Consider the following 27,017-nt stretch of genomic DNA (forward strand, 5'->3'; position numbering starts at 1 on the left):
TTTAATGACCGAGGAAACTTACTATTTTTTAATGTTGCAGGGGGCCACAGCACTCCCTCAAGCCCCCCACATTAAGAAAGGCTTGCTGGTGCCCCTGTCCCTTCTCGGGATGGTTCCAGGCTTCAAAATATATATCAAAAAAGCCCTTTCACAGCACTATGGTGCGCTCCTTGCAAGGAGCAGTAAATAATAAGAGTAGCTCCAGCTGCTCATTTAGTACTCATTTTTCAATTGATGTTTTGGGTGTTGTGGTGCTCAATCAAAACACCTACTTGTTTAATATTTTGGGAGATGTCGGGATAGCCCCAGGGCCCACCGTGGCCCCACTGGGTTCCTGCAGGTGGCCCCAATCCATTGAGCTGCACTAGTCGGCCAAACCTTTTGTTACTAATAATGACTTTACACTTGTCAATTTAGTATTCCATCCCCTCTCTTTCGAGGGTGGGGAGAAGACATGTAAGTCTACAACTAGGTGTGAATCTGTACTTGGAAAAAGTGAATATAAAAAGTTGGAAAGTTACACATTGGTGTAGGAGTAGATCTACACATGAGTAAATGTACTCATGTATATTTACCGTTGTGAAGTGGGCCCAATATTTTTCCTGCAAGGCATCCCACCAAGAGAGATTATAGAATGAACACAACTAAGATCACTCTTTATATTCGAGCATCTAACTCCCATTCCCTCCCCCACAAAAAAATGGAAGATATTCTGGCAACAGATTATTCTTGGCTCATGACTTAATGGTTTTTCAACAGTGTCAGAATTAGCTTTCCTAGAAAAAAAAACTTTATTTGCTCCCTACAACTGATCACACAATATATTGAAATCCTGAAAGGAGCTATTTTATAAAAAAAGAGACCAGGCTAGACATTTTTCAACCATATTTTATTTGGTATTACTCAACTGTACATATCCTAATAAATTACTTTTTCATTATAATACTGGCATCCGGCATTGCACTAATATCATATAATCTTTAAATACCATACATTTGTCATAATATCAAACATTACAGTCATAGTGAAGAAATTAAGCAATTTGACATTCCAAAAGGGCTTTCTTCAGTCCAATCCTAATATACAAAATAGAAACCACAAAGCTTTGTAAAGGAACAAGGAAGGCTACTTTCTACAGCAAAATTGGCTTCTATAAGACTGTACAACAAGGCTCATCATGCATCATTTTCAAAGTGAAGGATACAAATAAAGAACTATAGGAAGGGTTAACAAGTGAAGTTCTTAAAAGGGATAAAACATAACTGAACAAACAAAATGGGATTACTGAAGAAGGATTCCTACTGTGATTTTCTCAGAAATGTTAGCAATGTGGTTCAGGAATCAGCAATTAATGAACTTTAAAGTTATAGTCCTTAATATGAATTCAAACAGCCAGGGGAATCATTGTTCCTACCACACAGAAGTTCTATAAAAAATCCTGTGAGCTTTACAGCACTTTCTGCCTTTTTTATCTACCAGCTTATGTTAGAAAGACAACCATTATGTAATGACAGCACATTCTTACAGTGACTGACTTGAAAGCTCATGTGTTTGCACGCTTTTGGTGCCACCTATAGATTCCATAGAAGACTGCCAGCAGGGTTCAAAAGAGCCAGAGTTGAGGTGCTGGCAGCCACCCAGAAAGGAGATTTGTGAGCCCCCTTCAAAACAGTGCAATTGAGACATCAATGTCCCCACACCAAGATGGCACCCAGAATTCTACTTAGTTGGAGATGGTGCCTGGGTGATGTTTGACAACTGTACCCAACATCATGATAATCCTGTAATATGGGAAACAAGATCCTCAAACAGAGCATAAAGGGGCTATATGTAGTCATGGAGATACATAGCATACCAGTAGCCCTGACTCTATCTTCTCTGTCTGAGCGAATGCCCCAATACTGGAGACTGTCTGCTACAGGAGTAATATTCTATGTTCGGATGACTTGTTATCTGACAGTCTAGATTTTGTTTGGAGTGCAGTCTTTAGATTTCCTGTTTTATGGAAGGCAACTTACTTCATGGTAACTGCATACATTTTAAGAGAACAAATACTCCATTGAGGATTTAAATGGTATTCAAGGTGCCTCCTTGTGGCTTCCAACTTAATGGGTTACTGCGTCCTCCTTCCCGAAAGTTCAATTTCCCCATTTAATTCTGAAATTACACTACATAGCATTGCCTTTCTTTGTCCTTTTTTCTCTGCAACTGAAAACAGCCCTGTTGTTTTGGGGTTGACCTTCCTCTTCTACTTTACCCGATAGTAATTGCTGTCCCAACAACCTATAAGCGGGACTGAAAACAACTCATCAGGCATTTCTCACTTTGCTTTATATTGTATTTGGGCTTGAAGATTGAAAGTGTGCCACCCGTTTGATCAGAACACAAGACCTAAGGAACAATACTGAGTATCTGAGGCAAGGAGAAGATTACTACACAAGCAACCAGATGTTCAGATGTTGTCTACTGATACAATTAATGTTAACAGGTGTTCCAGAGTCTTGGTCCTAGGAGGCAGGCTTATGTCTTCCTCTATGGTTCATACACTCTTTGGAGTTCCTTTAAAGTCTATTGAAGAGCACTTACTGTGCTTTACTAATTTAAATTATCTGTGGCAATAGAATTTGGCACATAAAACTACCCATCAAATGTAGTTTTTTAAAATGATATAAAAAGGAGGCTATTGCATCTACTGCAGTTTTTAATTTATTGTACGTGGCCTCAGATCAATGGATTCAGAAATCACTGTGTGCATTTTACAATTCAAGTGCTATTTAATTCAATATATCTGTAGAGAAAGCTGGCTTTCTGGAGTCACATAGGTCACATCAATCACAGTATTGTAGCTACAAGCAGGTACTACCACTCTCTACCCCTAATGCCGCCACACTATAGAGCAGACAATCACAAATGTTAAATATACAGTTGTAGGGTAGCTTTGCCCTGGAGCACCAGAGCCAGGGTGGGAGGAACATGTTTACAAATTATTAAAAAGATACATTTTAAAAAGGATTTCCTTTGGAAAACGACGGGGGAATGCCACAACCCCTGCCCATGTCGTAGGAGATACTGTCCTGGTACATTTTACTGGCTTATGCAGGTTGATGATGATGATGGATGATACAGTATGAGGATGAAGGGAGAACAGCTCTCCAGCTCCCTCCTCTGAAGTAATGTGGGAAAGAGATGCAATGAGTTTATGTTTTTCCTTCACTTCGAACAGCAAGCAAATACATTCCCCACATTCCTGTTTAGAAGTGTATTCAGAAGACAAGACTCGTAACAAAGTGATTAAAAAAGCAGGAGGCACGTCCTCTGCGACGGGGGGGAGAGCATTCAGTGGACAGAAGAGACCAGGGCCAACTCTGTGCAGGCCCCCTGCAATATGGGCAGAGCATTCATTGGACAGAGACCGGGTCCCATAGGCTGCAGCTTCTCTTCTCCTTTGGTGATCCTCCTCTGGAGAGCTGTCAATCTCTGTTGAGGGTACACCATGCAGCTGTAACAAAAATGCATAGAAGGTAAATATATATTTTTTGTAAATTGAGGAATTTGGATATCTTCTGATTCTCTAGGCTACGTGATTGGTGTTTTTTCTGTATACTGAGAAAAGTAGAAGCATCCTATCTACTGATAATCATGTATCTCAGAAAGAGAGAGAGGTGCAAGAGCATAGCTAAATTGTGTGGGCATTTGTGTTTTGAAATGTTTTGGTGGTATTGCCAGTGATGCCCTAGGTTGACCTCATATACAGTTTACATTTGGGGTCCTCAAAGTTATTCTCTGTCAGTCTGTCAAACATTTGAGTTTCCTAATAAGGGAAGGGGGGGTCTAATTGGAAATTCCCACTAACATGCAGCAGCACACATGGGTGAACCTTTAGTGAGGAAGTAGATATTTTTAAAGGGGTCATCCATTGAATAATGAAATAAAGATATGTCAACCTCTGCACTCTGAAATACCTATGGTATCAATTCATATGGTTATAAAATCAATTCTAGGTAGGTGTTGCGCTTCGAATCTCAACACCTATGGCTTCAGGGACCCCCAGAACTTACAGCACTTATAGTATATTGGACAAGATATATAGATGATAGTTTTATCATCTGGGCAGGCAACAAGACCCAATTTGAAGAATTGACGAAATATCTCAATAACAGCACATTCAATCTGAGTTTAACATCTAAATTTGATAAAATGGAGATGGAGTTCTTGGACGTTAAGATCTCTGCCAAAGATAATAAAATCATGTCCCGACTATACAGAAAGCCTACTGCTTGCAATTCTCTCTTACACACTTCTAGTGGTCACCCTGCAGTACAGATCAATTCAATCCCATTGGGGGAGATGACCAGACTTAAGAGAAACAGCAGTGAGGAGAGTATATTCCGACAAGAACTGAAGAACCTCGAAATGCGTTTTTGCAACCGAGGATATTCCTCTAACAATCTAGACAAATATAGGGAGAGCATTTTACAGAAATCTAGAAATTCTGTATTACACAAATCCAATGCCTCACAAAACAAGAAAAAGAGAAGGGATAAGATCAGTATGATTATGAACTACAACATGCACAGCCATCAGATCTATAAGATCTACAAAAAGCATTGGCATCTACTAAATCTAGACAGCACAATGAGTAAGATAGTGACACAACACCCCACCATTATATATAGGAGGGGTAGAACGTTAAGGGACTCCTTATGCACCATCTATATACCACCTAGACAAACAAACATGACTTGGTTGTCTACCAAACCAGATGGATTCTACAAATGTGCACATTGCAACATGTGCCAGTTTGCATGCAATAAATTGCAGACCTTTAAATATAACAGCAATATACCCCACCAGATTCGTCAGTTTATGAACTGCAATAGAAAATATGTTATTTATTGCTTACGTTGCATCTGTGGCCTAATTTATATAGGCAGTACGATTCGACCCTTGAAGGAAAGAATTCAAGAACATATAAGGGCTATCAGGAACAACAACTGTAGCTATCCACTAGCGGTGCATTTTAATAATGACCATCCCAACAGAACTTTGACCGGTTTGAGCTTCCATGGCATCACTGAAATTACAACTGATGCTAGGGAGGGGGGACAAAACATTGATGCTAAGAAAAGCTGAAACACAATGAATCATATGCCTTTGTGCCGTGGAGAGGGGCATTGACATTGATAAGGAAATGTTTGTCTTTCTTTGGGATTAGACTAATTGTCATTATGCTGTCATATACGTATTCAGGGATCTGATATGTATTGCAATTAATCTGTATCTTTTTTATTGGAGACTATATGTAATTTGAGGGGGACATTGCAAGACAACTGGTGACTGTTATGTTATAAAGAAAATGTAATGAGGCATTAAAGATGACAAATGTTTAGAGACAAACAGACAAACTATGGCAGCACCTCAAGATATTGAACTTCTCTTAAGAAATTGCCGTTATGATTCCATATACATATTAGGGATCTGATGTGTATTGCCATTTAATATGTCTTGTATACGTTGGGGATTGTATTCAACCCGAGGAAGGGCATAGTGTATAGATAAAGTAAAAAAAGAAAAGAAAAAACAGGACCTATGAATGCTACGTTAACAAGGAATTTAAATGGGACACTGAATAGGACAATTAGAATCTATTCTTACTATGTAACAAATGAATTGAAAATTGTATGATATGCCTACACATGTGCGAGTAGGTATTTAATCAAAAATGGGCCTCATGATTTAAGTAGGAACATACCTGTACCTCTTTACTTCGAATCTTCGGGCAGCTATATCATTTAATTACTCTTAAGGGCTTATATGAGAAATGCACACTTAATATATATTTATTAAAGTATCACTGGAGGGTTTTAGCCGATATTATCAACTCTTTTACTTTGAAGTACTGGATCTCCTTCTCTACTATCCTTTCTTTTCATTACTATATTTCTTTGGATCTTTGATATACCAATGTATCTCACACTTTGTACAGGGCATGAGAGCACTGGACCGTAAAATAATATTTGTAACCACTACATGTGTTTCAATACGTCGGTTTCTTTGTGGAAAATGCTTTCACGTCCATGATGCCATAGTCACTTTACTTTATACAGACTAGACAAACATGGCCACCTCTAGATTTATGGAGAAAGTCAGGCTTGCTGGGTATAGCAGTCCTTCTTTTGTGACTATGACCAAACTTTTACTCATTTGTCTTGTGAGGCGTCAGCATCACGTGACGTTGACGTAATTGACTCAAAATGGGCGCCGGGAATAGACACCAGCGGTACATGATAGAACTCTGAGGAGACGCCACCGCGAGACATCGATATCTTAAAGGTGAGCCACTGAAACGTGCCATGTGGGGCTACATGCGTACAATAACTTTTCACCGTAAAAGTTTGAAGGCTAGTTCAATGTGTCTTAAGACACAGACTCATGCTCTGATTGAACGAGCACTTGAGTTACCGAAACCAAAAGACATCATGTCTACGCTAGAATTTATTATCGGCTAAAGTGAGAGGGAGCTGTTATTTAAACAAATACTCAGTGCACTATTTTTTGACAATGGGTCCGATATTCTTTCAGCCTAAAATATATGGATAAGTACTAAAAATATACAAAATGTGCCTTTAAATATTATCGCTACTATTATGATTCGACCCACTATATATATTTGGTGGGTACTGGGAGGTATGCCGATATAGGATAATTTGTGGTGATGCTTTAACAAAATAGAATGTCATGCAGGAGGCTTTTTAGTCGATGATGTTTTTAATGATGATAGCAAAGGAAACATTGTACTAGACACATACTTGGATTTTCGTCAACCCTTAATGTTTCTTTTTCTTTTACTTTTCTCTTATGGTCTTTAGGGCCACATCATAGCCCAAGACTTTGCGACGACTAGAACTGTAAGTATACTCTATTTTTTTTACTTATGTCTGTCTTGGATATAGGATAGAATTACATAAGCGGACCGTTTCCGAACTAGTCCATCATTAAAATATGCCTACTTAATGACAGAAGTGAATCCTCAAGAACAGAATAGAAAAGGTCTTCTAAACAATATATTTATAATGGCCTGGAGGTCTTGTCTTTCTCAATGGTTCTTTCTTTAATACTTATATGTCTTGGACAATAAAACAGACTTAGAGCGCCTGTTCCGTATAAAATGCAGTATGTGTAATCACTATACTGATAATTCCTCTATTAATCTAAAAGCCTAAATAGGGCCACTGAATGCTTTAGTCTAACAAATATGACCCGAGTTCTGCTCTAATTTACAGAATAAGCAACCAGTGCACATAATACACAGAACGCGTGACGTGGTCTTCTGTTTTTTGCACAGGATCACAACTCATATAGTTATATATTCCGATTTACACTAATTTCTCTTCTTTTAAGAAATATGGGACTTTCTCCATCGACCTTTTGAGCCACAATTTCCTCAGATGTCTCCGCTCTTCTCTCTAATATGAGAATTTACAGGAAAAGACGATTTACATACCAGAGACGTGGACTTTTCTATAGACAGACTGTGTTTTGCACATGCAAGACAAAGTTTAAAGGTATTTATTTAAATAGATCTCACAGCATCTTAGGATGAATCTTATTCTATAACCCTCTAATAGATGGATGAACACCATTTTGGACAAGAGCACTAGATGTTTCTTCTTTTTGCACAATTTTCAATATAGGTGCCTTGTGGCCTGTCTGCACTATTCTTTGGTTTTTCTATAGACACAAAGGAGTGCAGTCTTGAAGTCCTTAATGCTGGAGCTTTTTTGTAATAATTAATTTTGTGTTTTTCCTGTTTCCTTATGGATTCTGATGTTATATGGACATGTACAATGAAAATTCTCTTTCTCTTATGGCATTATTTGCAGCCTTGAAAAAGTTTCAAAGAAACGAAACACGTGCCGGCTGCCAGTTCAACGCTTAAAAAGGAAGATTGTTACATCAAGCTGTCTATTCCTAATCATTTTTTCTATTGTATTTTAAATCTAAAAATGTGTGATTTAAGAAAGCTCTTGTGATATGTTTATAATAAATTGTTCCAGCCAGAACAGAATCAAGGCCTTGCTACTACTTTGAATTGGTTTTATAACCATATGAATTGATACCATAGGTATATTAGAGTGCCGAGGTTGACATTTCTTTATTTCATGGTTTACTGGGTCCAAACGAGCACCGTTTTGTTTTTGGCAACTTCTGTAGTGGGGTGCAGTTAGCAAAACCTGGAGGGGTACCAATACTTGGAGATATGGACTGAATGCACTAAGAGAATAGATGTGCTACCAACTAAACCACCACTGTCATCTGTATCCATTGAATAATGTTGCAATACATCTTAAACCTCTAGGTGACATCATCAAACAAATGAAGTTCTAAAATTCTTAGTATTACTGCTGAAAGAAATTCAGGACTGGCCAAACAGAACATTTATTTCTCTACACTAGATGTCCTCATTAAAGTGAAGTTAGACTGTTAGTAAATGTAACTTGAATGCTGACCAAATAGTCTCAGTACTGCTCGATGCCTTAGAAAAATATCCCCCATACCTAGGTATATGGACTAGAAATGCAGATGGCTGTTACAGTGTACTATGATAATGAGTTATCCACTTCCTGACTGCTACCCAACAGCCCATGTAGCTCTTTGGATTTTGAGAGACAGGATTGCTTTGGAAAGTGAAAAAGAGAGTATAAAAATTAGCAGTAGATAAAAAGCAGAGGATTGTGGACTGATGTAGTGAGAACGGTAGGAAGAAATAGAGGAATACATTGAGAGAAAATGATAGAGTTAATGCATAAACAGGACTGGCGATTGTGAAGAGGGAGCTGGAGAAGGAGAGTAAGGTTAAGGAGTGAGTGGGGGAGTAGGAAAGCAGAGATAAGGATAATGCTAACACAAGTGGAAGATTAGAAGCCTGTGGAAACAGAAAATATGGGGAATCTTTAAGGATAGTAAATAATTTGGAGTGAATGGGAATCAAAGAGGACAATATGGAAGATCTATTTAATAATATGACTGCCGAGGAGAGAGAATTTAATGTAGAAAACCAATGGGATAGTTTTTTTAGTGTAAATTGACTAATATGCCAAATGTATTGTGGATTTGGTAATGTTTATTTTTGTGTGTATTGAGAGTGAGTAAGTGAATTTTAGGGAGTACAGTGGGTGATGATAGATTTTGAATAAGGTGCCTCAAAGGTTACAATAAGTATTGGGTGTTGACAAAAATGATATTTACAGTATCCACTGTGTAATTTAAAGAGCCTAAAATGTCAAAATAAATGCATTTTTGAAATGACAGGTAAAGGGGTGAATTAGGCCTAAAGAACAAAACAGTGTCGACTGAAAAGCAAGAAATATTTTGCTTTTATTCAAGTGAGTCATTTCACTTACTTGAAGGTACATACATTGCGTGAAGCACTGATGAAACTCAAATTCATACATCTTATAATCAAAAGTGAAGGGGAGTAATAATATTGTTGAATCCAGATGGTGAGGATTAAAACATTGGTAGAGAAAGTGTGCCTTCAAGGGAGAGTCCACACATTGGTTATTGTATGATTGTAACGGGAACAGTAGTTTGTGTTTAACAGCATAATTCAAAATATTTCTGTTACTCCAAAAGTAACTGTAATTCTAATTCTAGATGGAGATTTGACTCTAATCCAGGATATATGGTTAGACCAATTGTCCAGCCCCATCCAGTAATAGGAAGATACTGAATAAGATGAAAACCGAATTAGAATTTATAGATGTATGGAGTTAACTAATTCAAGTTAAGTCTTCTATTACAAAGTCACTTGGCAGCCTCTTAAATTCATTATTTGTTGGTGAATCAGATCAGTAGATTATTTCATTATTCAGGCAGGAGTATCAGCTTTACATCTTACTCTTAGAACTTTGAAAGTTAGCAATTAGTCTAAAGCATTCTTCGGGAAGAGAAATGTAAAGCATTCATAAGGAATTAAAATAGGAAATGTGCTCTCAGGTGGAACGTGAAGCTCATCCTCCTGCTTCATGAGGTACCTATAAAGTTTATGTTAGAGAAATAATGATCTGGACTGTTCTACTAAGAATAAGGAAAACAAGTCAAATTTTGAAGATTTGAGGTCAATATTAGAAATCCAGAGGAGCAATATTGGCAAAGTAGGAACAATTATATTTAAGAAAATTGGTAGATTCAAACTGTCAAAAAAACAAATTTAGCCTGAAGCAGCAGACTCTGAACTATATAGAACAAAACAAATGCATTGGGCATCATATGATAGGATGAAGTTCAGATTAAATGATTAGATCTAATTAGGAATGTTTGGGCTAACCAGGGAGACACAGGAAGGCCAGTAACCAATGTAACAAAAATGATTGTGCTTTTCATAATTTTTATCACAATTTGTATCCTCTACACAATGAGAAAAACGATAGCAAGATTCACTATTTTTTAGTTAATTAAAATATACTGAAGTTGTTGGAAGATGAAATATCTTTATTAGATAAGAGTGTGGGGCAATCAGAGGGAAAAAGTAAATTGAAGGCTTGTTATTCACCTTGGATAAATGGACTACCAAGATGATGCTTGTAGGTCTGTGAAAAAGAGCAATTACAAATGTTGAAAACATGTTTTCTCGAGTCATTTGCGACTCCAAAGGAGGAAAAAGGAAGTTGTTTTATGTGCCAGTTATTGACCTGTGACATTTCTAAAGATACCTGAAAAAAACCACCTGTGATATTTGCTAAAAGGCTGAAGAAACTAATTAGGAACCTATTACGAAAGAGTTAAACTGAGTTCATTCAATGTAGATAAGTTGGCTATAGTATAAGATTATTATTCAATTTTGTAAATAATAATAGCTGCTTGAAATGTATTTGGTAGAGTAGATTGGGACTTCCCTGTTGCTATTTAGAGACACTTTAAGTTTTTTGAGCATTTGATTAGGAATATTAATTCATATTTTATGTAATAAAATTCATGTGATTTTACCACCTTGGAAAATGAGAAGTTATACTCTGCAAGGTTATGCATCATCATCACTAACATTCTATTTACATTTAATACCTTTTTCTAAGGCTGATAGATTGAATTGAAACATTAAATACATTTGTCATGGTAAAAAAACAAAAGAAGTACAAAGCATTTCTATTTGCTATTAATATATTGTTGCTTGTTACCAACCCAGAAATTACAGTTGATACATTGACAAGATTTATTGAAGGTATCTGGAAAATCTGACAGTACAATATAAATATTTGTAAATGTGAAATTTTAAGATTAATGAACGATTATTTTAGTAACAAATTAAAGATGAGCATTTTAAAGGGTCAAAGAAATATCATATGTTTATAATAAATTTAGGTTTAATAAGACTTAACTCCATGCCTGCATGGTTTCTGAAACATAATGTGTAAGATACTTTCCTCAATATTTGCAAAAAGACCTCGTACAATTATTGGGGTGCATGTCTCTGTACTTTTGTGACTTGTGCCCATACTTTATTTATGTGGCAAGGGTGCATGGAATTAAATGGTAAGGGAAATCCAATAAAGATGACCATACCAAAGCTAATATATTTGCTTAGATGCTTGCAAAATTTCTAGTCTTGCCATTTAAGGTGAGTGTTGATCAATAGACAATATATATCAAGAGGAGTGCAATGAGCACAGGATTATATTCTGATACACCTGTCAGCCGCTGAGTGGTCTTCCCCTAAACATTTTGCTGAAATTTGTTTCTGTTGGCCTTACAACTCTGTGCCCTTTATCATTGCTAGCCAGTGCTAAAGTGCTTGTGCTCTCTACTTTAAACATGGTAAAATTGCCTTCCACCGATTGGCATATTTAATTTACCTACAAGTTCCTTGTAGCGTGGTATACATATACCCGGGGCCTGTAAATTAAATACTACTAGTGGGCCTGTAGCACTTGTGCCACCCACTTAAATAGCCCCTTTAGTCATGCCCCAGGCCTGCAATTGCAGCCTGAATGCAGTCATAACCTTCAAATCCGACTTGGCAAAATAACCCTCTTTCCATGCCATTTTATTACATATACGCTACCACTAAGGTAGGCTCTAGGTAGCACATAGAACAGAAAGCATTTAATTGAAAGGTTGGACATGTACTTTTAAGTTTTGCATTTCCTGTTCGTAAAAAATGTCTACATTTGTTTTTCATTACTATGAGGCCTACCTGCCCAGTCAGGTGGTTTAGGTGTGCCTGGATGGGCCATCAAGTGGCAGGTTTGAGGGGTGGGGGTGCAGAGCTGGGCACAGCCCCACTTGAAACAAAATAAGTTGTGCTCTACTTTCCACAATGGACATCTCTCCCCAACATTGTTCATACAGCCAGCTTGGAGCCAGGGCAGAGGAATGAGGAAACTTAGAGCACTTCAAAGTGAACTGTCTAGAAACATCTTCTACTTCAAGGAAGGCACAATGTATAAAAAGGGGAATCTTAGACTCATTCTTCAGTTTAGTTTCTGGACCTGGGGAAGGATTCTTAGATGCTTGCCTGCTGATGTGCACTCCACATGACTGCTTTGCTGCAACTATAAGGACTACTCCGCTGCTTGGAACCTTCCTTGAACCCTTAGAGGCCTGCCCTACTGTTTGAGGCCTTCTTTATCATCAGAACCCAGGACTACCAGAGTGACCCCAAGGGCTAGTATGCTGGCTTCCTGCTCAGAGCTGAGGGACAGAAAATGCTCTCACTATCTTGAACCAACAGCTGAACCCAGCCTGAGGAAGTCCTGAACCCCCAAGTGGTGCCCCTCCACTCCTGAACTCTTGGTTGTGGTGTGCCCACATAGCAAAATCCAAAACTCAGGACTTTTAAACTTTTTGGATAAAAACTACTCTGTGAACCAAGACCAACCTGCTCACCTATCTGCTCAAGGTGAGTCGCCAGTATGACCTGACTTTGAGGCAGCTCCCACTTTGTTTTGCCCCGCAGCAGCAAATCTTGTTCAGCGGTCCCTCAGCGAAGGGGTATCCGGCCTCCTTGAACTCTCATTGGCTATAGCCTTCAGCTACATCCAGCTGTAGTTATGAAGACTTAGTCAGAACTTTCAAATCTTCACAGCAACTTTGTCCAGCAGCTCCCTGGCGATGATGCTCCCTTCTCGGAAAATGCCCGCAGCCTTGCCCCATTGTACTTTACCTTCGCAAAACTTTTTCTTCAAAATGTACTCTAAGGGCCAGATGTAGGTAATTCTATTTTACGACTCATAAATACCGAATTTTACCGATTCGGTATTTATGAATCAGTAAAATAGAAGGTGGGAGATGTAGGTGAAATCGGTATTTGAAATACCGATTCTGTAAAAATCGGTATTTACCGATTCTGTAATTACAGAATCGGTATTTCCCATTGATTCCTATGGGCTTTGAAGCCCATAGGAATCAATGGGAAATACCGATTCTGTAATTACAGAATCGGTAAATACCGATTTTTGCAAGGGTGCAGGGGGTGTCACTTTGACACCCTCTAGCACCCCACAGATGGGCATGTGTGCCATGTGGCACACAGACATGCCCTAAGGGCACGTCTGTCTGTCACATGGCATAGGTGTGCATGCACACATGTGCATGCACACCTGGATTCGGTATTTTACCACCCAATTGAATTGGGTGGTAAAATACCGATTCTGTATGCCCTTTGGGACTCAGAAGAGTCCCATCTACATTTAGATTTACAGAATCGGTAAAATTACCGATTCGGTATTTTACAGATTCGGTAAATTTACCGATTCTGTAAATTTACCGAATCTGTAAAATAAATGCCCCTACATGCCGATTCTTAAATACCGGTCGGTAACGGCCGAAATCGGCCGTTACCGATCGGTATTTAGGCTCCTACATCTGGCCCTATGTCCGAAGGTAAGCATTGACCGGACCCAACGCACTACTTCTATCCAACCCATGCTAAGTCGCGGCAGGATACATTTTTTTACTTTACCGGGGCTTGGACGACTAGATGTCCATGATTATCACTTTGATGTTTTAAGCACTAGTGTTTAGACTAAAAACTTTTATAATTCATAACTCTGATTCTACTGATTGGGTTTTTGTTATTTTAGTGTCAAATAATGTATTAAAATGTACACTATTTTTCTAAGCTGAAACGTTTAATAAAGCACCTGAGCCAACTCTATCAAAAAGGAGACGCAAAAGGATAGGAAAGCAAAATAAGGCATGAGAGAGAAGCAAAAGCCCAAAGAATAAAGGATTCATCTGTGAAAGTGTTTCCAATTTTTAAAACAGTAGACATTCACTCGGGTTCAATCGACAGTTCTCAGATAGATTTGGGACAAGCAGGAATTGAACCTCAAAACTCGTCGGAACAAGGGAAATCCATCAAACAAAAGGAGCCTCTTCTGAACCTTTAGTACGCTCAGATCATGCTTCTGTTAGTGCGAACCTGAGATCAAGTAACTCCTCAAACCAATTACCTCAAAAAGAGCAAAAAGAGCAAAGTGCAGAGCCCTTAGGAAGCTCAGATCATGCTTCTGTTAGTACAAATCTGAAATCAAGCAGCTCCTCAAACCAAATACCTCAAAAAGAGCAAAGTGCAGATACTTTTCCACTCTTTCTCAGCCACTTGATCTTCCAGCATAAGAAGGTAAGTCTGCATGATCACCAAATTATGACTTAAGGAATCTGTGCTGGCAAACTTAAGGAAGGAGGACTGCTCATCACCCCCTACAGTACTCTGCAACCATTTGAGTGCATCATTGCCTCAAGAACAACCCTCTCCGCGAAATAGTGATTGCTAAACCACTAAGACAGCCCTTTACCCTAATTAAAAATCTAGAAGTGGAAATGATATTCTGAATAGGGGTAACATCTTAAGGGCATTAGAAGCCAGCAGTGATCTTAAGTATTGAACATCAACTGACATTGTAACAGTTGAATTTAAGCCACCATTGGCTGGGGATCCAAATGAAACAACAGTCACCACCTGGGCCTCCACTGAAACAGCCCATTTCATTTTTTATAAAAAACAGAAGATTCTCTCAGAATGGGGAGTTATCATCACTAGTCCTTCTAGGGCAAAATACCCGACGGTGTTATTGGAAGAACTTAGGGGAGCAGCATTTCCCGAAGTAAAAGCCAGATTGGGACATCTCACAAAATCAAGCATGGGAACGATCTTTAAAGATTCTAGAAGATCTAGAGGCAGTTGTAATTTGGGTGAATCAAAATAGATCTTAGTCTCACAGCAACACCGACTGAAGTCATCAGTGCAAGTTTTTAGTACCCTCCCTATGTTCAGGCAGAAGATTGGGGTCCATTCTCACAAACCCTAAACGGCAATACAACTTCATGCCTCCCACCTAAAAATGCTCAAGTGTTCCAATAAACACAATCACAATCTTATCCTGGAATATTGCTGGTTTGGGAAAGTTGCATCTGGATACAATAATGGAAACCTATGTTACCTCACAAGCCTTGTTATGATTTCAGGAAACATGGAAAGAGAACAAACTCCCTCTAAGGGGTTTCATCAATTATTATGTGCCGGCTGGTAAAGCAAAACAGAAAGGCCATCCAAAGGGGGGTTTGTTCATTTACATCTCCATTAAGCATGCTTTTATTGTTACAAAACTTAAATTGTTAAATTGAAAATGTGATGCTTGGGGCATGCCCCAGCCCTGTCTAGCCTGTGCTTGAAGAAACAAATCATTAATTCAGTTAAACAAAAGCTATTTGAATGATCAGATACATATGGAAATAGACCTTGGATCCTTGTAGGAGATTTCAGTTTGAACTTCTCAAATCTTTGCATGGGGAAAGGAGTCTACTGTAGAACAGATGCAACCAGCGGAATTCCATTCCAGTTTGTATAGTAACCTGGATAAATTAGCCCATTCTCTTCCTACAACATTAGAGATTCTTGGTTTGAGAGCATTTCTCCTGAAGTCTCCTAAGGCTTTTACGCATAGGACATACATGAATGCAGTATTGGATTACATTTTTATTTCCATAGGGTTGATTGATAAAATGCAGGAGTTTGCAATAATTCCAAGATGTGAAAGCGACCACTACCCGCAACTCATACCTTTTGGAAATTTTAATAAGATGGCTGAACCCATGTGGGTGATGGGTTTAGCCTTAAGTATGCATGAATGGAATAGAATTCATGCAAAAGTGGATCGCTAGTAAAGTACACCGGTTAGAAATCATGCTGGGGCAATGCCCTTTGAGCAAACGGAAAATGTAATCACCCTTTGGGAAATCACAACAGGTCAGTTAAGAACCAATCTTCATGGTCTACAGTGACACTTCAATCCTGCAAGGAGAACGCAACATACAAAATGGTATTCAAAGGAGCTAACGGGCCCAAAGGAAAACATTGTACCAGGAAGCTAAAAAACTAAAAAAGCTAGAAGGTTGCAGCAGCAATGCACAGAGACTAAATGAGCTGAGAAAGGCATGTAAAGAAATCTTTGTGGGACACCAAAAGGAGTGCGGATGATCTACAAAGCCAGGACCTCTTCTTTGCTTGCAACAGCAAGAATCAGCAAGTCTTTTGGCGTTACAATAATCACCTGGAAAGAGATCAAATTAGGTGTATGTCAGCCCATACTGTTATCGCTTGATAAATTGGAGTAGACATTGAATAAAGTATTTTGCTAGTCTACTTTTTTCTGACCTCAAGGCCTGGGCAGCAGCCAAAGAAACATAACTACACTTTAAACAAACAGGCTTTGGGCAAAATCCTAGTACAAAGGACAACTTTGCTTGCTTGGTAATGTTAATAAATAAGTAAACTCAGAGAAAACAGCTTCTCTACTCCTCCTTTATTGAATTATCTAAAGCATTTGACTATGTCAACAGGAACCAGTTCTAGCAGAAACTGGTTGATTGGAAAATTAAATCTACTTTGCTGCGAATCATTCAAATATTATACTCCAACAATTGGGGGCAAATAAAGTTGGGAGATAAACATGCACATGCATATTCTAAAAGTTCCAAGGAATAGACAATTATAACAAGGCTGGGTGCTCTTCCCCCCTACTCTTTTTAACTTGTTTATCTCAGATCTTAGCAATCTGTTAGATCAGGAAATATCCCACCCAATTTCTTTGGCGGGCATCTTTTGACAGCTTTACAATATGACACGATGTATCCGCCTTAGACTGGTGTGGGTCTGCAGAGGCAAATTTTTTTAATGAATATTGTAAATAAAACTATATGACAGTCATCTTTGAAAAACCAAACACCCTAATTTTTTGTTAAAAAGGTGAACAAGAATGGTGCTTTGTATTTGGGTGAGACAACGATCAAAAGAAGCCATAGTTACAAATATCTGGATCGTGGACAGCATTGTTTACAGTTGAATGTATTGAAACCGAAGTTGTATTCACTAATCCATGCTTTTCAGGTGCTATTCTGCAAATTATTGAACCATTCACTAATTCTGCCGATCTGGGTTGTCAGGGTGAAATTAATTTCAGCATGATCTCATGGCTCCTTAGTATTCCCTGGAAAATTGGGGGCACTTTTTAAATGTTTCCCACAGCAAAGTATATTGTTTGCTATTTCATCCACCCAAATTAGGGGTCTCCAACCTTTTGTATAATGAGAGCTACTGCTGATCAGTGAAAATCGTTGTGAGCGACTGAAGGCCAAGTAGCTTGTGCACTGTTACCAGACACCACCTTGCCCAGCTTCATTGACTTTAAACCTAATGTCCAAGAAGCCTGCTACCATGGTTTGAACAAAATACTGGGACTAGAGGTACTATGCTAGGGCTGCTATGTGCGTCAGTGAGTGCATGGTATGTGGGGATGCATGAATATGTGTGTGAATTAATGAGATATATGTGTATGGGTGACTGACAGCCTTTGTCGTATGTACACATGTGGCACAGGACATACCGTTTGCTATATGTGTCACTCTTACATGTATAGCACAAACTTTAAAAAAAATCTTTTAAATAAAAAAAAAATCAAAGTGCAGAAACATTTTCTGCAAAAATGTTTGTACTAAGGAACATTTTTAGGCACTTAATGGAAAAATGTTATGCACTCTAAATTTCGCCCATTAAAAAAAATGGCTGTATTTTTCAGTTATAAATATGACTACTTGGCTTAAGCGGAAATTGCGTCAACTCCACATTCCCTAGGCGATGCTCTTCCCAGCGTGGCTGCAGGTGGTGGATGGTCCCAGTACCCTCTTTTTTTATCACCCCTCAGAATGCGTGGCACTGGCTGGAGACACGACAGGCAAGGTCGCAGCGGAATTCGCCAGCGGGCCCCGCGGAGAGACGATCCCCTGCTGCTGCGGGTCCGTCGGGGGCTCTACAGCTGCCGGACCGTCGACTTGAACGAGACAGAGCTGTGCAGGCGGTGGTAGCGATCAGTCAAGGTGATACCAGCCCAGCCCAGCTTCTGCTTCTCCTAACCAAGTGCTGGAGGGCTCTGGGTCTTCTTCGGCTGGAAGCACGAATGGGGACTCCGAAACTGAACTCCCAGAGGTCACTCCGCAGACGGCGGATTTGTTTGGCTGACCTGGGCCTGGATGGCGGGATAGGAAGCGATTTCTACTGCAGCCCAGGTTTGACTGTTGCAGTGGCTGTGCCCGTGAGCAGAGGGGAAGTGACCTCACTTGAATGTCCTCATAGGGGCTCCCAGAGGGCTGTTGCTGGCTCTTTCGCACTTGGCAGGGGGAGTGGTGGGGGTGCTTTGAGTCCCTTTGGGTCAGCACACGTCTCACTATCCATGTTGGCAAGGTTGATGGTTCTTTTTCTTTGGATGGGGGCTAGTTTCAGGCAACCTGTCCTGGGGTGTGGGAGTTGGGGTGCTGGGGAAGGGGGAGGGGAGGGTGGGACGGGTCGGGGGGGGGTTTGGGGGCATTGTGCGCAAGTCACACGCTACCTCCTTGTTACGTTTTTTTGTATGAATACCTTGGGTTGGATGGAGGCCTGTTCTTGTGTGCCTGTCCTGGGGCATGGGAGTTGGGTAAAGTTTGAAGATGGGGATGATGGGGGAGGGTCAGACATGTCGCTAGGGGGATCCTGGAAGAGAGCGTGGATCCATGGGCCCCTCCATAGGACTTAAAGTTATGTCTTGGAATGTAAGGGGGATGCACACTATGTGTCGGCGACACAAAATACGTGCCTATCTAGTACTGAGAGGAGTGCAAATTGCACTACTACAAGAAACCCACTTGACGAAGGCGGAGGGGGTGACGCTGCAGGGTCGTTGGAGGGGGCAGGTGTTCCACACCACCTACTTGGCATACTCCAGGGGAACCTTAATATGGGTGCGGGCAGGGGTACCATTCCAATGTGTTAGGCAGGTGATTGATACAGACGGCAGATTCACTGTGGAAATGGGGCGGCTTGATGGGCGGGACATCACACTAGGAAGCATATATGCCCCGAATGTTGAACAGTCTATCTTTTTTGCACAGCTGTCACAGAAATTGGAGGGGGAGCTAACGGGTCCTGTTCTCCTAGGGGGGGACTTTAATTGAGTGACTGACATAGACCTGGATTGCTCCCATCCTCTGCTTCCTGATGCACCCACTCATAGGGTTGAAGAGGCCAGACAGGACTGGCAACAACGCTGGGGACTGGCAGACTCCTGGAGGGCTCATCACCCTGGGGACCGAGATTACTCTTATTTTCAGCTGTACATGAGCTGCACGTCCGGCTGGACGCTATACTGTGTTCCCCTGATGTCCATATGATGGTCACAATGAGTGAGTACCTGGCTAGGACGGCCTCTGATCACAACCCACTCTTGGTGTCCCTGAATTGGGTTCGACTTAGAACGGTGATCCCTCGTTGGCGTCTCCAAACGGAAGTATTAGAGGACCAGGTCTTCCAAACCACCATAGGCACTGACATAGAGGACATAGAGGAATACTTTCAGCATAACATCAACACATCCTCTAATCTACATAACGAGTGGGACGCATTCAAGGTAGTGATACGTGGGCGGTGCATTGGGGAAGCTGTGAGAGTTCGTAGAACTCTATTGAGTGAGGTACAGCAGGCAGAGCGGCGGCTCAGGGAGAAAGAAAGGGAAAGACCTGGACGGGAGGATACACAAGAGGAGCTGTTGAGGGCGAAAGAAGAGTTAACAACGCAAGTAGAGAGGCTGAGGTGCTTTGATTACAGGGCATATATGGTGCGAGCGCATGCTGTAAGAGATAAATCTAGGGCACTACTAGCTTGGTTGGCAAAGCCGGCGCGCAGAGGCACACCGATTCTTGAACTACGGGAAGAAGGGGGGGGACAGTACACTATGGACAGCAGGCCATTAACATGCAGTTCCTGGAATACTACACTACTTTATATCGCAGCAGGTTGGACCCCAGAGAGCTGGAGGAAGGGAATTTCCTAGACATAGGTCTGGCTCAGATTGAGGCGGGTGACGCGGAGAGCCTGGGCCAACCAGTGGAGTGGGGCGAGGTCAGGGGGGCTATAAAGCGTATGGCCAAGAACAAAACGCCGGGTACTGATGGGTTACCATCTGAGTTCTACGTAACATATGTGGATTTACTAGCCTAACAACAGGTGACTCTTTATAATCGGTCGAAACAAAATGGATATTTACCTAGCTCGACAAGGGAAGCAGTGATTGTGACCCTCCTTAAACTGGGCAAGTCGGAATGGGACCGCACAGCATATCGCCCACTGGCGATGTTAAATATTGACCATAAGATTTTGAGCAGTATCTTGGCCAGTCGCCTGATGGCACACATGACCACTCTGGTACATGGGGACCAGGCTGGGTTTATTCCTACCCGGAATACGGCCATGAACATACGGAGGCTGTGCCAATTGCTACACGAGATGACGGCAGAGAGAGATGAGGCATTGAAAAAGCCTTTGATAGCTTAGAGTGGCCATATCTGTTTAGGGTTTTGAGGACGTTTGGCTTAGGTGAAGGGTTTGTGGCCTGGATGAAGATTCTGTATAAACGCTCGATGACCAGGGTTCGAACGGGGGCAATTTCTGCGGCTTGTGATGTGGGTAGGGGGACGAGACAGGGCTTCCTGCTGTCTCCCCTCCTGTTCGCCCTGGCAAAGGAGCCTCTGGCGGTCCATGCACGGACGGGGAGGCACTACAGGGGCTTAGACGGGATTAGTCAGATGCACTACATTGCTCTATATCAGACGTCTTCAAACTGTGGGGCGCGACCCTCAGGGGGGTCGTGGAGTTCTAGGAAGGGGGTCGCAGATTCCCCAGCTTTACCTGTCCCTGCAAAATAACAGCTGGTCTCGATAATTGAGATCGTTATCAGCTGCTTGCCTGAATGAAAGGCAGGTGGATCTCCCTTCTGTGCAAAGCGAGAATCGCTTGTAGCTCCACTCATTCCGGTTTCAATCAGATCCTCGTGCTCCAGTAATCTGTCAGTATTTCTACACTTTGGGGCGTCCATCTCTCTCCTTACATACCATAATAGCTGTTAAAAATACCGCACAGCCAGCATAGCTAAAACAATTGTATTATACCAACAATCCAAACCATGGCATCCCAGCAAGCTTCTCTTCTGCACCAAAACATGTATTCAAAGGCGGCACAAGCATCCCTGTAAATGTGTAAAACAGAGTATAGTCGGAACTGCATCCTCTAAGATCGAGGCAGCCTGACCTTGCTCTTGACATCTGATGTGTATACTGGGGCTGAGCAGGTCGCAGGTTCAGCCAGTACAGGAAAAACACGTCTGTATGTGGCAAGATTCTACTGTGAGCTGTTACAACTCACTCTTTCATCCTTCCAAAGTCGATAAACAACTGAGTTTCAATTGGTTGGTATGGGCAGACCTAAACCTAGCTCTAAAATACGTTAGTAACTTTAAGAGTCATTTTAACTGAGAGCTGTAGGTCAACTAGAGATGAAGCTGTGGGACTGAAGGACAGATGGGTACACATTTAGGTGGGAGATTTTGGGGCAGAAGAGGGAGAGTTGTGTTCCGTGATTTTAGTAAGGACCAAGCAAGGCTTTAGTCAAAATAACACCTTTTCCAATGAAAGTGGTTTATCTCTTTCCTGCATAGGACTTATCGGTCTGTAAATCCATCTTTCTATTTTGGAATTTTAAAAGTTGGAGTTTCCCAGGACAGTATTTGCGTTTCTCATTTGTGCGAGTGCATGGCCACTTCAATCGTGTACAGACCAGCACAGTAATTGTAATTTTGCCACAATTTAAGGTTGACTACGGTGGTTCCATTGCTGGCCATTGTTCTATTTATTCTGTTGATGTGCTGGTTTGTGTGAGATAAATTAGCAGTTTGTAAGTAGCTGTTAGAAGGGTAACATTTGCTCACAAATTGTAAGATTAATCATGTTCAATAGGGTTATTAGACTTTTTCCAAAGGTGGCTGCCAATCTTTTTTGGACGTTCTATTGTGTTTGTTTATGGGCGTCCCATTTTTAAATGATAACTGTGAATCCTGCGCGTCCTTACAGGATGCCATGTAATATTTAGGGGCATGATGCTTATTTGCCGCAAATTTGCTCTTGTTGCAGGAGCTTGTAGAGGCAAAATATGACCACTTAAGGATGGCACATTTGCAAGATGAGTTACATGGGTAAAAGTTGTTAGGAGCATGCCTGTGTCTTTCACCAAAATAAAACTAATGTATTTCAAGCTCTCCTGGTACTGTGTTGTGCTGAGCTTATTTTTAAGTTCTGCTATACACATAATTCCATAAATACAAGCCTTTCTACACCCTTCCCTCATGTATCCCTCCTAGACTCATGCAATACCTCCTCTTTCTCCCTAATCCACTTCTAGACTCTTCCCCCTCCATCTCTTCTTTACTCATCCCACACCTCCTAATGTTATGATCTCCAAATACACTTTTTAGACCCTTCTCTCTTCTATCAGGGAAGTAAGCACTATATCAATGCAATTATAAGTCAAGGGCCCTTCCCTTCCAGTAAAACACACAAGGTGCATATGGCTGGGTTCAAACTGGAATGGCCTGGTGAGCAAAATAACGAAGGATTTAGGCCCAGATCTCTGTACTGGGGTGAATGTATGACATTGTTCTGCATTCTGTCCATCAACTGTTGTTTTTGCCCTTCCCTTCCAGTGACAGTACCACCTACCCCCTACTGCCACAATCAACAGCCCATGCCCTTTGCCAGGCTGCCCTCCAAGGATTCTCTAGACATGCTCCGAGGAGTCTGTATACATGTTCTGCATGCACCAGACATTGATAGGCCCTTAATTCCCACGTCAAAGGTCCCTTCCATCCGTCCCACTTCCACCTTCAATCACTCACCCAATGCCAGGCTGCCCTCTGAGGGGCATTTAGATGTGCTCTGCATGTTCCAGTCGTCCATAGGCCGGCCCTTCATTCCCAAGTCAAGGGTCCCTTCCAACTGCACCACTTACACCCTCAGTCACCCAGGTCAGAAGCCAGGCTTCCCTCCGAGGAGCCTGCAGACATACTCTACATGAACAAGCGACCACAGGCCACCTCTTTCCCTTTGGGCTTGGAATCGCTAGCCCCAAGTCAGCACAGTGCCACAGAAAACAAGAGGACTAGCAACCTTTGGCTATTGTGCTTGGCTTAACCTATGATCCAGAATGATACCACAAAGGAGAGTAAGGCAAACAAACACTCTCACACACTACATGTCTATTCCAAATGTAAATGCTCTGCTAAAACAGTTTCAATGATTTAAGGCTGGAAAGTAATGATTACAAGTAAAATAAAGTGCCGTATAAATGCCGCAAGATTTCAATTTCTGTGCCACTAAATTAAAAATTTTGTGGTGCTAAATTTTCAAATCTATGCCACAATATCCTGGGGGGTCTGATCAAGGAGGTGTTCCATGGGCTTTGCATGGGGTTCCCACGCAAAGCCTATGGATTTTGATGCTGCCCCCTATTTACAAAATCACGTAAACCTGGGGCAGCTCCAAAAACTGATGCCTCTCCAGCAGAAGTGTAACGAGGAGAAATGTTTTCAATTCTCCTTGTTTTTCATCTTTCCATGTGTGCTGCATTCTGCAGCTCACTTAGAAATAGGAAAACGCCCCTCAGGATTGTTTTGGTGAAGGAAGGTGCCTCTTCCCGTACTAAAACAATCTTGCTACGTTGGTGCTAGGCAGCAAATTTTGAAGGGAAAAGGACTGGAATGCGCCGTATTTCATAAGAAGGTCAGAAAGGAAAAAAACATGGGAAACGTGCCAAAGGATGCCAGGTCTAATAGGGGCATTTATGGTTGTCGATAGATGCTGATGATGAGGAGAACCAGTTTCTAGAAATTTTTGTCAGAGGGGGTCCTTACGTCTAAAAAGGTTTGACAAGGGGGTCTAGACATCAAAAAGTTTGAAGACCGCTGCTCTATATGCTGATGATTTGTTAATGTTCCTTGCCAATGCTACTGACGAGTTGCGGGGTGCTCGGGAATTGCTAGAGAGACTGGGTCTAGTGGCAGGGCTCAAAGTCAATTGGAATAAGACCTGTCTATTTCCGGTACGAGGGGGTAGAGGCGATCCTCCTGAGGGGCTAGATGTGCGCTGGGAAGGCAGATGCTTGCCTTATTTGGAGGTCAGAATTTATCATGAGGCTGCTGACTTATTTGAGGGCAACGTAGGGCGGGCTCTGTGAACTACCAAGAGTAATTTTGATTTTTGGGGGTCTCTGCCTTTATCGGTTGCGGGACGAGTGGCGTTGCTAAAAATGATAACCCTGCCTCGTCTGCTTTACTACTTTGGTACACTACCACTTTGGGTGCCTGGGAAATATTTTGCCTAAATAAGCTCAATCGTTACGAGTTTTCTGTGGGGCTCAGGTAGGTGTAGAGTGGCTCGGACTACTATGATGCGCCCTAGATAGGAAGGGGGCTTTGCAGTACTTGATTTCGAGGCATATTATTATGCGGCCCAATTTCAATAGTTCGCGCTGTGGATGGCGGGGAAACTGGGAGCAGAGGTGGACCAGAGAGGTAGGGACTTGGGACTTCGCCATCTAACTAGGATTTTGCTCCAGCTTCCGGTGCGCGAAAGAGAGGTGCCCAGAGATTTATGGGTAATGCGGCAATGCTGGAATAGGGCCCTACGACGAAACAAGGCGGGCCCTGCGTATGCGCCCGAGATTCCAGTGTGGCTCTGTGAGGAGTTGCCACATGGGCGCGATTGGCAGAGACTGCGGGAATGGGAGGAACTGGGGATCTCCACCATTGGGGATCTGTACAAGGATAGTACCCTCTTACCATTCCAAGACCTCATGGAGAGACATGAACTGCCTGCTCAGGATTTTCTACTGCATGCGGCATTGAAGGCTGCTGTGCGTCAACACTGGAAAAAAGGAATGGAGGAACCACAGACCTTCCTCCCTGCCAGTATGTGCTCATCTCAGCGGGTAAGATTAAGGTGGTTATGTGCCTGTATAGGAGATTGAGGCAGGGGTCCAGGACTCCCTTAGATGGGCTGCGCATTAAATGGGAAGCGGACCTGGGGACGCTCATAGAGGCAAAGCTGTGGGAGATGCTGCTGGAACGAGCATGGAAATGCTCCCGGAATGCGAGATTCCAGCTAATGCAATTCTACGTGTTTCATCGGGCGTACCTCACTCCTCACAAACTCAATTAATTTTTCGGCTCCCACACTGCCTGCCCGCGATGCAGACTGGAAAATGCTGCGTTTTTGCACATTTTCTGGAATTGCCCACTACTCCACGGGCTCTGGGAGGAGGTCCTGACCAGGCTAAAGGAGGTGACAGAAAGGGAGCTGCAGCTAACTCCAGGTGTTTGCCTGTTACACTGGTTCCCCCACACTGCCCATAATAAAACCACCAGCAAATTCCTGGATTTGGGGTTAGTCCTAGCTAAAAGCGAAATTACTAGCCAATGGAAGGCGGTCACTGCCCCAACACTTCACGTTGGCTGCGGGAACTTATAACTTGGACGGACTGCAAGGAGACCCTCCGGCTTCAGATGACTCGGAGAACTGACAATGATAGATTACTGGACACGGCGAGAGCCTGGGTGGCACTGGTGGATCTTCTTAAAAACCAGACTGATGACAATGACTGATCTCCCCGGGTGTGGGGGACTCCCTTCACTGCATGGGAGGGTAGGACGGAAGGTGGGGGACGATTGATGTGGGTGCATCCTCCTAGATGAAACATCTGCCATAGGGAATCCAACGAAGTGATAGGAATGCATATTGTGCAACCGGTGCGCTGTTAGGGAGAGCGACATGTCTGAAGGGAGGGAGGAGGTGGGGCTAATGGAGGGGACATGGAAAGGGGGGAATAGGTTGGGGGGGGTTATGCTCTTAGTTGTCTGGTAAGGCGGATTGGAGAAGATAGTGTAAGCATAATCCTAGGGTAGCATGGATCGGCCCCCCAGGACTGCACCACAAGTCAGAATGGAGATGACTCCTGCACCTGATGAATAATACTCCTTGCGAAGAAGGAGATGAAGAGGTGGGCGATCTAGCATGATGCAGGACTATGATTTGTTGTCATCCCACGGGGATGCATGATTGCGTGCCTACATATGGTTTTCACGAAAACATGAGAATGTTGTATATGTGAGAAATGAGAAAAATGAATAAAGTCTGTTTCCCAAAAAATAAATATGACTACTTGTCTACCAGACACTGGGAGCAGGATGGCTGCTGTGTGTAAAAGAGACACTTTCAAATGGAAAGAAATTTAACTGAAGAGCTAACTTAGTTTATATGCATTACATAAAACTCATAATTTTAATTTTCTTCAATGTCAAAGTGTCTTTACAACCAGAAGGCATTTTACTCCCAGTGGCCTGTAAATATGGTGCCATATTTATAACAGGAAAATAAAGTCATGTTTTTTAAATTTGAGGAATTTAAAGTGAAGGAACATGCTTCATAAAACATTTGTGCTTAATTCAAAGTAGACAAAAACATTTAGGCAAAGAAACATTTTTTTTCAATTTAGATTTCTCTAATTTAAAATAAAATGACTGTATTTTTCAGTTATAAAATGTCACTGTGTCAACCAGTCAATGGTTGCAAGATTTCTACTCAAGGAGCAGCTTGCTCAATGCGAA

At 41.8% G+C, this 27,017-nt stretch overlaps 1 protein-coding gene across 1 annotated transcript in view; it reads right to left on the reverse strand.

Moving 5' to 3' along the window:
* Positions 1 to 868: 868 nt before the first annotated feature.
* Positions 869 to 27,017, reverse strand: part of NECAB2 (N-terminal EF-hand calcium binding protein 2) — a 1,192,488-nt gene continuing 1,166,339 nt past the window's right edge. Inside the window, exon 13 of the mRNA XM_078668986.1 lies at positions 869 to 3,499. Within this exon, the coding sequence (XP_078525112.1) occupies positions 3,471 to 3,499 (29 nt within the window). The 3' untranslated portion in view covers positions 869 to 3,470. The remainder of the gene's footprint in view (positions 3,500 to 27,017) is intronic.

Source organism: Lissotriton helveticus, chromosome 12 (genome assembly GCF_964261635.1).
Source record: "Lissotriton helveticus chromosome 12, aLisHel1.1, whole genome shotgun sequence".
Lineage (NCBI taxonomy): Eukaryota > Metazoa > Chordata > Amphibia > Caudata > Salamandridae > Lissotriton > Lissotriton helveticus.